Source organism: Miniopterus schreibersii (genome assembly GCF_964146895.1).
Source record: "Miniopterus schreibersii genome assembly, chromosome: 5".
NCBI lineage: Eukaryota > Metazoa > Chordata > Mammalia > Chiroptera > Miniopteridae > Miniopterus > Miniopterus schreibersii.
The window spans coordinates 83,075,900-83,088,971 of record NC_138106.1 but is presented as its reverse complement, the minus strand read 5'-3'; the positions used below and the strand labels follow the sequence as shown (position 1 = coordinate 83,088,971).

At 41.3% G+C, this 13,072-nt stretch overlaps 1 protein-coding gene and 1 long non-coding RNA gene across 3 annotated transcripts; one reads left to right on the top strand and one right to left on the bottom strand.

Annotated features, from left to right (window-relative positions):
* Window positions 1-460: 460 nt before the first annotated feature.
* On the bottom strand, window positions 461-8,411 carry COMMD2 (COMM domain containing 2). The gene is made up of 5 exons (XM_081138421.1): window positions 8,282-8,411; window positions 8,101-8,178; window positions 7,330-7,412; window positions 6,603-6,776; window positions 461-1,176 (listed from the first exon to the last, which is right to left on the bottom strand). The coding sequence occupies exons 1-5, from the start codon at window positions 8,346-8,348 to the stop codon at window positions 979-981; spliced, it is 600 nt and encodes a 199-aa protein (XP_080994547.1). The 5' UTR covers window positions 8,349-8,411; the 3' UTR covers window positions 461-978.
* An 88-nt stretch (window positions 8,412-8,499) lies between these two features.
* Window positions 8,500-11,120, top strand: LOC308557698. 2 transcript variants are annotated; one of them, XR_013998880.1, is made up of 4 exons: window positions 8,500-8,760; window positions 9,417-9,565; window positions 9,690-9,856; window positions 10,255-11,120. It is a non-coding gene; the product is annotated as an uncharacterized lncRNA (long non-coding RNA). The 2 variants fall into 2 exon arrangements; XR_013998881.1 differs by having other exon boundaries at window positions 8,519-8,760; window positions 9,690-11,105.
* Window positions 11,121-13,072: the final 1,952 nt, after the last annotated feature.

Here is a 13,072-nt window from a genome sequence, read left to right as displayed (position 1 = left end):
CAGTCTCCCTGTGTCTCTGCACTCTATCAAGCAGACCTGACACATCAGCATCTGAGTTTTTCAGGCCAATAACTTACAGTTACCTACTAAAAAACAAAACAAAAATCAAGTTTGTAAGAAAGGATATTTGCCCGGAATGTAGTAAACATGGTCTCCCTTTGCCTTCTTTATACTTTATTCAAACAAAAATATGAAAAGTGACTATAATTTTTACCCAGATAATTAAGAATCAATTATACTACTCCTGCACGCATTGTTTATAAATGTAAACAACAGCATGTCTCTTATATACTTTGGATACCAGGGAAAAAGTAGTCCTTGATAAAATGTAATATATGATCGCACAAATTTGAATACTAAATACTTAAGCTAATTAGCGATGACAACTCAAACTTAAGCAACATGGCAAGTACCTATCTTCACATGCAAAGAAAAATGTATGAACTGCCTAAGCAATATATCAGTTTTAAAAATTCATATTTATTTCCAACTATTCTGTGGCTTAATATTAACATCTGTGGGTTGTTTTTAAAAGTCAAAACCACTGAACTGTCTAGAAACAATCTGAATAGTAATAGTATAGTAACAGTAACACTGAATTTTATTTTCAAATTTTGGTCAATAGGAGGAAAATAAAAAAGTTAAGCAGTCAAAAGAAATACTGAAAAAAGCATAGTCATTCATATATACAGATAATGTGAACAATACAAATTCACTTCCAGTTGATTCAATCCTATTTACACATTTAAAATATAAAATACATCTTAATTTGTTAAGAAGGTGACCACATTTAGCACCAGGAAAGGAACTTGAGGTTAGCTTTTGAACATGACCTCATATCTTGTCACAGGAAAAAAAACTTTCATAGAATCTATATGTATTTATCACCATCAATTAGTTTTAAAAAATAGTTTTTAAAGTAACTGCTGCATGATTAATTCACAAGAGATTCAGAGGAAATAAACCTTAACACTGGGACTACTTGATATTGCGCACAACTCTCCTACAGTGGTTTGTTTTCATCTCCTCCAATGCTTGTTCCAATTGCTGAACCAAGTGGATCAGGGTGGCTGGGTCGGTCTGCAGAACTTTGGTGTTGCGATCTCCATTCTGATTAAGGTGTAGTTTTATAGTCACTGATGGTTTTATCTGTTGCCTGAGGCTTCTGCTTGCAAGCTTGATTTTAAATGGAATAAGAGCAAAATAACTATTTCATAATCATGCTAAATACATAACATTTGTAATTACCTTATACCATATACAAAAATCAAATTTCAGGTAAATCACAGACTTCAAAATGAAAAGTAAACTTTAAAACTTTTGGGGGAAAAAGGAAAAAAGAAATGAGAATATATATGCAACCTTACAGTGTGGAAGAATTTCTTAAACATGATATAAAAGGCACAAACCATAAAGAAAAAAGTGACAAGCTTAACTACATTAAAATTATTAAATTTTCTTTAAAGGATACCTAAAGATGGTAGAAAAAGAAGCCACAAACTGAATTTATTTTGTAACACATACAACCAAAAAAAGATCAGTACCCAGAATTCATGAATAACTGCTCTGATTTATAAGGCATAAAACACAAAACTAAGAGAAAAATGTGCAAAAGACCTAAGCAAGCAAATTTATAAATGTAGGCAAATATGTTCAACTGTATTACAATCAAGAAAATGGCCAATAAATCGTAAGATACTGTTTCACACATATCAGACTAGCATGAATTAAAAAGCTGCCTATATGGAGCACTGCAAGTAACGGGAATGGAAACGCATCGACTGCAGGTGAGAGTGACGAGAGAATCACTTTGGAAAACAATACATATTACCAGCAATTCCACTCCCAGGTATATGCCCTAAACTCTTACACATATACATATATTCATGACAGTATTTGTTTCTAAGAGTCAAAAATTAGAAACATCTTAAATATTCTTTAACAACAGAATAGATAAATTGAGAATATTCATACAATGAAATGCTTACTAACAGGCAGCAAAAAGAAACACACTACAGTAAGTAACATGAATTGTTACGGAAAAATCTAAAAAGAAAATGTTCACTCAAAAACGCAAGTTGCAAAAAAATATATGAAAAATCTAAAAAATTCAGTTTACTGAAAAAAAAAATGTATGTAAGAAAAACTATAGACAAAAATTAACAGAAAATTCAGGATAGTGGTTACCTTCAGGGTGCTGGGAGGGGTTCTGTTGGGGGAGGGAGAGTCAAAGGTACCAGTTTTGTTCTAGTTCTCAAGCTTGGCAATAGGTACTTCTTTCATTCTTCTTCTTTAAACTGAATATCTATAATCTTTTGTTTGTATGATATATTCCAAAATGTAAAAAGTAAGTACTATTGCCCTGGCCAGGTGGCTCGGCTGGTTGGCACATCGCCCCATACACTAAAAGACTGTAGGTTTGATTCCTGGTCAGGACACATACCTAGGCTGTGGGTTCGATCTCAGGTGGGGTGCGTATGGGAGGCAACTGAGTGATGTTTCTCTTCTCACACTGATGTTTCTCTCTCTCTCTCTTTCCCTTCCTCTATCTCTAAAATCAATAAAAACATATTCTCAGGTGAGGATTTTTAAAAAAAGTACTACTGATATATGATTAAAAGGAAAACCCCCCATTAGAAACAATGACCAACTTGGAAATGATGGTATTTAACCCAACACCAGAGTGTGCTCCCTACAGACTATTCTCCCTTAAAAGGAACAAGGACCTCCTTGAAGTAATCGCTGACTTGATTCAAGTCTGGGACAGGAATTGTACAAGATGAACCTGAAACATCTTATTATACAAGAAAGCAAGATTGTTATCTAAAACTATTGGAGTAGTGTCAAAAGGACAAGAAGCCAAACTGAAGAGACTTCTGAGTAACAAATCTAAACCTAAGATTTCAGGATTAATTTAATACCATAACATAGAATACTCTATGACTAACCACTTCTTCCAATTAATTTTTGGTCATTTGTGCATCCAAAAGAACCCAAGATACTGATCCAAAACAGAAATTTAATGTCTCAGAATAATTTGGAAACAAAAGATCAATCCCTTTGAGTGAGCTAGGCCCCAAACATAAAATAGGTATATGTAAGGTAAGTTACCTCTATTAGATCATTACTATAGTACAGAAAACTACAGAAAGGCAAACAGTAATAAATATTATTACTGAAAATACTACTTATTCATTCGATTATGCATTATTTATACTTCTTTTTCCTCTACACCTGCACTGACAGATAGGGACCAAATGTATCTAGGTATGTAATTAAGCCATGAATTTTCTGTTGAAAGACTTAAGGTCACTCAATCTATCCTCCCATTTTTAGGTAGCATGATATCTAAATTAATAACCTTTACAGATAAGTACCTGTACCATTAAAAAAATTTTAAAGATTATATAACAAACATCTAGTAAGATAAAATTAGGCCTTATTTTTTCTCAGAAAGAAATCTGAAGGACACTCAGTAGTACTACTACAGGATAAAGAACAGTATCCCACAAAGTTCTTATCTGAACTTATTTTTAATGGGGATGAAATTCTGTTCTCCCTGTAAAAATAATAGCACTTTAAATAAGTGAGCTCTAAAGGGAACATCTTCCTCTGCCAATTTCGGATGCACTCAACTTACTGATGCTGCTAACAAAGCCATTACTTATGCTTGCAATTTATGAAGTACAGGAAGCATTGCTATTAGAAACTCAACTATGGTGACTAATTTATTCCCTATAAACAACTGCACAATAATTAGATGGTAACTATCCGTTCACTACCAGCCTCCATGAGACAAATCAGTTACTCAAAAATGCAAGGTTCTGCACCCTGTTCCTAGTGTCCTAGCCTTTCAGCTGGTTTTCATTTGACAAGTCTTCCTCCTATAAGCAGAAGAATCCACTCCAGTTAAAATCCCTTGTAATAATTTCAACTAATAAGTTCACAAAAATTAGTTCTCTGAGTAGCTTTTTTAGCACTTAAATGCATTTCACTATAAGGCAATATTCATTCAGTATATTCTCAAGTTTAAAATGCATTAATCTTTGCAGTAACACAGCTATTCAAACTTACGTCACTGGACAAATGAGCTCTCTTGAGTTTAATTTTAGAAAATTCAATTGCTTAACTTCTAATAATGTCTTCATAATGGAAAACTCAAAACAAATCAATAAAGCCAAAAAAAAAAAAATTAAGGGCTACTGGAGTAGAGTCAGAAGATATCCCCACATAAGAGAAGTAAAGATATATAAGATACATTATTGTTGAACCTCATGAACATGACCGTCCTCACTTCTCCTCCACCTGGTTATTATGAAAAGACCTACACACAAAGCCTTAACCAGTGATCTCCTCCTCCCCATGAGCTCTGCAGGAATTGCTGCTTATGATTCCAGGGGCATAAACTGTACCTTGTTCTTTGCTGTATCCATACCACATGATAGGTATACAAGAAATATTTGATAAATCATTTATTTAAGAAGGTGCTTACCACCACTAGCCACCCTCCCTACCATTTTACATTTTTGCAGTGAATGCCTATTTTGTACCAAGCATTGTGCTGGGACACAGTAGTCAACAAGACACAGAATCTGCCCTCATGGAGCCTATGATCTGTTTTGTTTTTTTGTGTTTTTTTTGTTTTTTTTTTAAATATGTCTTTATTGATTTCAGAGAGAGGAAGGGAGAGGGAGAAAGAGAGATAGAAACATCAATGATGAGAGAGTCATTGATCTGCTGTCTCCTGCATGCCCCCTAATGGGGATCAAACCTACAACCTGGGCATATGCCATGACCAGGAATCATACCAAGATTTCCTGGATCACAGGTCGATGCTCAACCGCTGAGCCACACCAGCTGGGCTATAATATGGTTTATACCATATCTGTGTTAATATCTATTCAAGCACACATCATACTAAATTATAATCGCTAGAGTCCTCTAACTGAATTTCTATAACCTATTTGGACCACCTTACCACAATTTGAATCCACTGTAACAGTGGTCTACAAACTTTATTGCACATTAAAATTACCTGGGTGAATGGAGAGCTTTTAAAAATCCTAACCCTGGCCAGCGTGGCTCAGTTGGTTGAGTGTCGTTCTGTGCACTCAAAGGTCGCTGGTTCAATTCCTAGGCAGGGCAAATGCCAGTTTGTGGGTTACATCCCCAGTTGGGGTGTGTGAGGGAAGCAACCGATTGATGCTTCTCTCTTACATCAATGTTTCTCTCTCTCTCTCCCTCTCCCTGCCCCTCCCTAAAACCAATGAAATTATACACACACACACACACACACACACACACATATGTATATATATTTTTTAATCCTCACCTGAGGATATTTTTTCCATTGTTTTTCAGAGAGAGTGGAAGGGAGGGAAGAGAGAGAGAAACATCAATGTGAGAGAGACACATTGATTGGTTGCCTCCCACATGCGCCCCAACCGGTGCTGGGGATCAAGCCTACAACTGAGGTATGTGCCCCTTGGCCGGAATCGAACTGGGACCCTTCAGTCCACAGGCCAACGGTCTAACCACTGAGCAAAACCGGCTAGGGCTGAAATCGTATTTTTAAAAAAACCCTGATTCCCAGGCCAAATTCCATATCAATAAGTCAGGCTCTCTGGGGTGGGGGGATGGAACACAGAATTTTTTCCAATATGCAGTCAAGTCTGGCTAGGCTAGTACGCTAAACCACATATTCAACATGCTCATTCCCATATGTATGTGGGCCTTTACAGCTTACACTGTCTCCTCTGTCAAGAATATTTACCCTGGTTTTCTCTATTCATTTATCCTTCTGTAATTTCACCTTCTTTTGTTGAGGTTTTTCTGGATCATTCCTGTGTACAATGAACTGAACTACCTGAGCAATAGCTTTTTTGAAATACTCGGTGTACCTTGATTAACACAATTCTATTCTTTCCCCTCATCCAAAACCATATTTTATAACTATCCTTAATTACTAGTTACTTTGAGAACATCTAATATTCCTAAATGTCAATATCTTTTCCAGGTAAGAAAGCACCTCGTACTTTTGTTTCCCAAAGCATTTAGCAAAGCTCTGATCAGCAATGGATGACATTCAATAAACACCTCTTATTCTATCTGTCACTGCTTGACAAAGGGCTACATGCAATAGTCTGAAAACTTCCTTTTGGTTATCTAGATGGCTTTACAAACAACTGAATCTCACAAATACAATCTGTACAGAAGCCAGAGCCAGGCACAAAAGAACATTGCTGAATCATTCCACATATAGAAAGTTAAAGAGCAGCAAAAGTAATCTACGTATTAGAAGTCAGGAAAAGAGGAAAGGGGAAGTAACTGGTAGGAGGTGAGGAGGATGCTTCTGGGATGCTGGTCATGGGTAAGTGTTGGTTTCATGGGTGTTTTCACCATACAATCACTGACCTGTGCACTTTTCTATATGTGTACTTATTTAAACAGAAAAGTTTTAAAAAATCTAAGCATCACCTAAAATTAAAGTTTCAAACCAGAGTTTGCTTAAGGTGGTAAAGAATACAATAAGCCTGAGACATAAACCTAAAATGAATCTTATATTCTAATTCAGATTAATAATAATAAGAAGAAAGTCATACCTGTACATCCAGTCGCCATTCAAGGCTGTGGTAACTGGGGAGGTCTGGTGCTAGTTCACTCAGAATAGTTCTGATCTCCTTTCTGTTGTCCAGATAAAGCTGAAGCAACAATTTGTTCAATTCTTCTGAGAATCCCAGAACAAAAACAGAGTCTTGGAAATCCAGTTCAGAAATCTAAAGTGAAATGAGTTTAACAGAACAAATTTTATCTTTGTCTAGTAAATGCTAAAATAGTTGATACACACAAAAGAATATGAACTCCCCTAATTCTTTTCTATCTAGTAAAAGAAACAGTACTCCTTAGTTAAAGGCAACCCTTGCCCACTATTTTAGAATCTGAGTTTCTGATACATAAAAATACTTTATTAAAATATAAAAAATAAAAAATTATTAAAATGCCCAGTTTTCTCTCCTATTCTTCATCAAGCCAGATGCTGCTAATATGCAAAAAAGTAAATCATTATATTCTTCCTTTTCTTAGGATACATACTATAGTATATGGTTCAATAACATGCAGAATTAGAGGCAATTCTAATTTACACTAACATGGAGGTATTCATGCCAGCAGATTGTTACAGTCACATTGTTTAGGCATGTCTTCCCCAAATCAATTATAAACCATTAACAACATAACTGAAATATGCAGGTACCTGCCAGGGCTATGATGTAGAGTATACATGACCTTCTTAACGTCAGGGTAATACAAGAAAGTCCACGGAGCCCTTACCATGAGCTTTGAGCTTTCCGTGAGCAGGTATGTTAATCCTTCCACACCATGCTGGACAGTGTCACTACTCACATTGAGTTTTCCTGAGAAAAAAAAAAAAGGAAAAATGAGCAAATAAATTGTGATTTTTATCCTTTTATTCAAGCTCTTATTTAAGAATAAATGTTATCCAGTATTCCTTTATTTTTCAAACACTGCAATTTAAAATAACGACTTGGTAATGGCCTCCCGTTCTTTCTCCACTCACAGCCAAATGCCTTCAGTATTTCCCGTTTTGTAACCTTCGTTACAAATGCGGACCGTGGAGACCAGCACCAGGCGCACGGTCTTCCTCTCGAACGCGCAGCTCCCTCAAGCCTGGCAGAGGAGGAACTCACAGGGACTGCCCGAATCTGAGAAACTGCCCGAATCTGAGAGGCTGCCTCGTCCAGGGGGCAAAACAGCACTTCACCAAAGGCAGATGTGAGCAGTAACCGCCACACACTTGCATGGCGTTGCGGCTGCCCGCGTATTCTCGCACTCGGGTGAATGGAAGCCCTGCAGCATCTCTGGCACATGGCAGTACGTCTATTCTACACACGAGGAAGCCGACTTAACAGAGGCTTCAGACATCCCCCCGCTACGGACACCCGCAGGATCTGCGCCCTGCCTGACGAGCGGAGCGGGTTTCATTCCACCCCAGGGGGAACGGGGCCCTCGGGCCGCAGTAACTCCTTCCTCTGCAGGACCACGGAGGGCGGCGCGGCTGCGGCGGCGCCCCTCCCCTCTTACTGGCGGCGCCCTCGTAGATCTTGGGGTTCGAGCCTCGCCTCAGGAACTCCACCGCGATCCGCCCGAACTCGGCGACCACTGCAACGGAACCAGGAGCTCGTGAGCACCGGGCGCCCCGCCGCTTCTCCTCCCCCCCGCCCCCCCGACCACAGCCGCCACCCTCCGCCGCCGCGTCGCGGACCCGAGCTGTCCACTCGCGGCAGGAAGGCCAGGTGCTCCTTGTGCTCCTCGGACAGGTCCAGCAGCATCTTCGCGGGGCTGCCGGCTTCACCGAGGCGCAGGCCCCGCCCTCGCCACTTCCGCTCCCGTGTCCGACGCGGGGAAGCTCCGGCGGCCCCGCTCCCCGAGCTTTGGTTCCGGGCCGCGGTCGTCCCCGCCCCAGCGCCCCCTGCGGGCCGGGGAGCAGGGCCGAGGGCCCGCAGCTCGCGCATGTGCCCGACGCGGCCGGCGGGCGCGAGGCGCTGGGCGCCGTGGGACAGAAAGACGTCCGCCCCGCGCCGAGCTCGCCTTTATAATGTCAATCTCCAACAGCTGCGGGCACTGCCAGGAGCTCGCCTCGCCGCTGCCGCTCCGTTCAAGTTCAGGAAACAAGACAAGCGACCGAAACGGACCTGTATAGAGCCCTTGGTTCGCACAGAGCTGTCGGACATGTCACCTTAGGTATCTTTTTAACGCGCTCATCAGCCCTTAGCTTGTTCTGGCGGATGAAGACCAGAGCTCCAGAAGGGCGTGGCTACTACCGGGCACCGGCGGAGGGCGCGGACCGACCTCGCGTCCGCCCCCCGGGCCCAGCCGGCCGCCTAGCGGGACGGGGACGGGCGACGGGGACGGGGACGGGGTCGGGCGACGGGGACGGGGACGGGGTCGGGCGACGGGGCCGGGCGACGGGGACGGGGACGGGCGACGGGGACGGGCGACGGGGACGGGGACGGGGTCGGGCGACGGGGCCGGGGCCGGGGTCGGGCGTCGGGGACGGGCCCCCGCGTGGTCCCGGGTCCGTGAGGAGGCTGAGGGCGCCCCGACGGCGGGGGCCGCGGGCGCAGGCGGTTCGTCTCTGTGTGTTGAATGCGGCGCGAGAGTCCGGTTCCTTTTCCAGCTGTCACCTCCCACCTGCTGAGACGCTAGAATTGTTCCTTGGTGGGAACGTGACCCCCAGATCTCAGCCTCGGGGCGCGTGGTGGGAGAAACCGAGAGAGAGGGAGACTTCTTACCTATCTTATGTCCGGGGGGGAGACAGCTCCTCCTATGCCACGTCTCCCGGGCAGGAGGGGAACTGGACGTTTCTCCGCTGAGCTCTGTGTCTGTTTGTCCCTCAGCTGAGCTCTGTGTCTGTTCGTCCCTCACGTCTGACTGAAGTTGGAATTGTTTCCTCCAAGGACAAGCAGGACGGCAGGTCCTTGACCTCAGTGCCGTAGTTGGGTCATGAAGCAGCATTTGCACCGAGAGCAAAATTTTTACTTAGACGGTAAGTTGTAGATCAGCAAAAATAGCATTATTTCCTGAAGAAGGCCTTATTCATACATTATTGAGAAAATGTCCATTGTTTAAGAATAATTTAGAGGAAAGGTAAAATCGTGATTTTTCTACAGATATAATGAACACACATCAAAGACTGTATTGAAATCATGAATTACAGAGGAAATCAGGAAGGTTACAGTAAGAAGTAGTTTCAACGAATTCAAAGGAGATGTTCCAGAACCATACATAGACAGATGTTCCTCAGCTTACGATGGGGTTATGTCCCGATAAACACATGGTAAGTTGAAAATCGTAAATCAAAGTGCATTTCACACCGCTAAGCTACTGAACATCATACTTAGCCTCGTCCACCTTACGTATGCGCAGAACTCTTACCTTAGCCTACAGCTGGAAAAAATCAACATTGAACACAGTTTATTTTATAATAAAATATTGAATATCTCATGTAATTGATTGAATACTGTATTAAAAGTGAAAAGCAGAACGGTTGGCTCTGGCCAGGGGGCTCAGTCGGTTGGAGCGTGGTCCCATACACCAAAAGGTGGTGGGTTCGATTCCTGGTCAGGGCACATGCCTAGGTTGTGGGTTAGAACCTGGTAGGTGTGTGTTCAGGACGCAACAGGTTAATGTTTTCCTGTCACATCGATGTTTCTCTCTCTCTCCTCTCTCTCTAAGATCAATTTAAAAAAGTATATCCTCAGGCGAGGATTTAAAAAAAACATAGAATGGTTATATAAGCATTCAACACTAACACACAGCTGAAAGCACACGGGGCCTGAAGAACGCTTGAAGCACTGAACTGAAGCAATGCTGGCAACAACACAGCAGTACACTGTAGAGTGTTGGCTGTTTCCCCTCGAGATCTCATGACTGACCGGCGGCATCATCAGAGAGCATGGTACTGCATACTGCTAGCCCAGGGAAAGATCAAAATTCAAAATTTGAAATATGGTTTCTACCGAATGGTTTCTATCACTTTTGCACCATTGTGAAAACAAAAAGAAAGAAAAAGTGAGACCATTGTAAATAGAGGATTGTCTACACAGGGAATAAGAAGTGCCGAAGTGAATGTATGAATGGATTCAATATTACACCAACATGACATAGCCCTTCTTCCACATGATGCAGTGGGAGCAGAGGCGCTGAAGGAATAGGGAGCCCCAGAACGGGCTGGCCAAAGGCGGGAGCCAAGACGACAAGTTACAGTTGGCAGAAACCAGCCTGGGAGTTAAAACTCCCTAGACTAACGTAGAAAGTGACTATTTGCTACCAAATGGTATTTAGAGGAAATTACCTGAATGAAAAACCAAGTTTAGATTCCAGATTTGGCTCTGACACTTACCATCTGTAGGGCTGTCAGCAAGTTGTTTTTATATGTTATAAACTGACCTTTGTAAAAAAAATTTTTTTTTTAATGACTGCCCTTTTGTGCCATGCAGGGCTGTTATGATGCTCAGATGAACTAATAAATTCACATTAAGAAATTGATTTCGATGATCAAATAAAACAATAAATTATCATTAAGCAATTGGAGGACTTTTAAACTAAAGCATTTATATTTTATTGGAGCAGGTTTTATATGTATAAATCATTGAGAATTCCGTGTGCATCATCATCCTAAAATTCACTCAATTAAATAAATATTTATAAAGCGGTTACTCAAAGGTTCAAGCATCTGCTAAGCCTTGGCAATTTGGAGTTGATAAAACAGTGCCCATGCTCTCTAGAAGATGACAGGAAGGGCAGGGAGCAATCGAGTAATTTCAGTGCGATGAGCGGTAGAGCTCGAAGGATGAACGGAGAGACAATTCAGTAAGATTCGGGCTCAGCACAAGTTCCAGGGTATGCTGGGCATGCTAACAATTGTGCTTTACACTTGTTTACCATCAGAAGTACGTAAGATCTTAATGTTATTTCATCTCACATCTTAAGGAAGCTAAATTCTTAACCTATCTTATTTCTGGGACTAAAGTCAAGAGAGAATAAATACTCAGTGGTTGTTCAGTTGACTCTGACAGAGAACATGTTTCATATCAATTGCCTTTTCATATTCTCACCTCGTATTTTTTTTCTCTGCCTTATACACCTTCCTTTCCCCTTGTATTTCCCCATATTCCATTCTCCTTCTCAGGCATTTCAGCTTCAGAATTTTTGCACCAGGCATTTCCTTGGCTGTGTTTCAGTGATACATAAAATATCATCAGCCCTGCAAGGATTCACAGTTCAGTTCAGCAGACTGTGAAGGGCCTGAGATTAAAAAAAAAAAATTAGTTCACTTTTTAAATTGGATTGCAAAATGCATATTAAAAGGGTACAGATTAAAAAAAAATTTTCTTGTTGAATTTTCTCAGATGAAACACACCTATTAACCCAGATGAAAAAACTGAATGCTATCAGTACCTCAGAACCTCTCCTGTACCCCTTCCAGTCACTAGCTCCTCTTTCTGCCTCTGCACTGAACTAACAGGTGCACACCTGCCTCACAACGTCTCTCTAGCATAACTCTTGTCCTATCTTTTGTATCATATGTGCCCCAATCCCAGAACATTTAACTAGGAACGTAAAGGTATTTTTAATTTTTATTTATTTATTTAATTATTATTATTTTAAATCCTCACCTGAGGATATTTTTTCCATTAGCTTTTCAGAGAGTGGAAGGAGAAAGAGAGAGAAACATCGACTGGCTGTCTACTGATCTCGCCCCTACTGGGGCGGATCCTGCAACAGAAGTACGTGCCCTTGGCAGGAACCAAACCTGGGACCCTTTAGTCCGAGGGCTGACTCTCTAACCACTAAGCCAAACTGGCCAGGCAAGGTATTTTTTAAAGTGAGCTTTAAGCTATAGGTGCCTCTGACTGTTGACGAGAATCTATTTTAAAAATCTTCCTTACAAATAGAAAAACAAAATATTTAGAAAAAAATTAACAGATTTGCCAGACCCCTGCACCAAAAACTAAAAAACGTTGATGAGAGAAATTAAGGGAAATTTAAATGGGGACATAGCGTAGACAAATATACCACGGGTTGTAAGATTCAATACTATTACGAGGTCAGTTATGCCCAATCAAGATCCCAGCAGCCTTTTTTATAGAGTGTCAACTTTATTTAAAAATTTATATGGACACGCAAAGGACTGAGAATAGCCAAAACAACTCAAAAAAAGAACAAAGTTTTGCTCAGTGGTTAGAGCATCAGCCCATCAACCAAAGGATCTCAGGTTCGACTCCCAGGCAAGGGGACATGAGTACCTCGGTTGCAGTTTCAATCCCCAGCCCTGGTCAGAGCGCATGCAGGAGGCAACCAGTAGACGTGTCTCTCTTACATGGATGTTTCTCTCTCTCTCCTTCCCTCCCTCCCTTAAGCTCTCTCTAAAAATCACTGGAAAAATATTTCTCCAGTGAAGATTAAATGTATATTTACCCTATTACCCAACAATTCCACTCTTAGGTATTCAACCAAAAGCAATGAAAACGTGTCCAAAAAAAGACCTGTT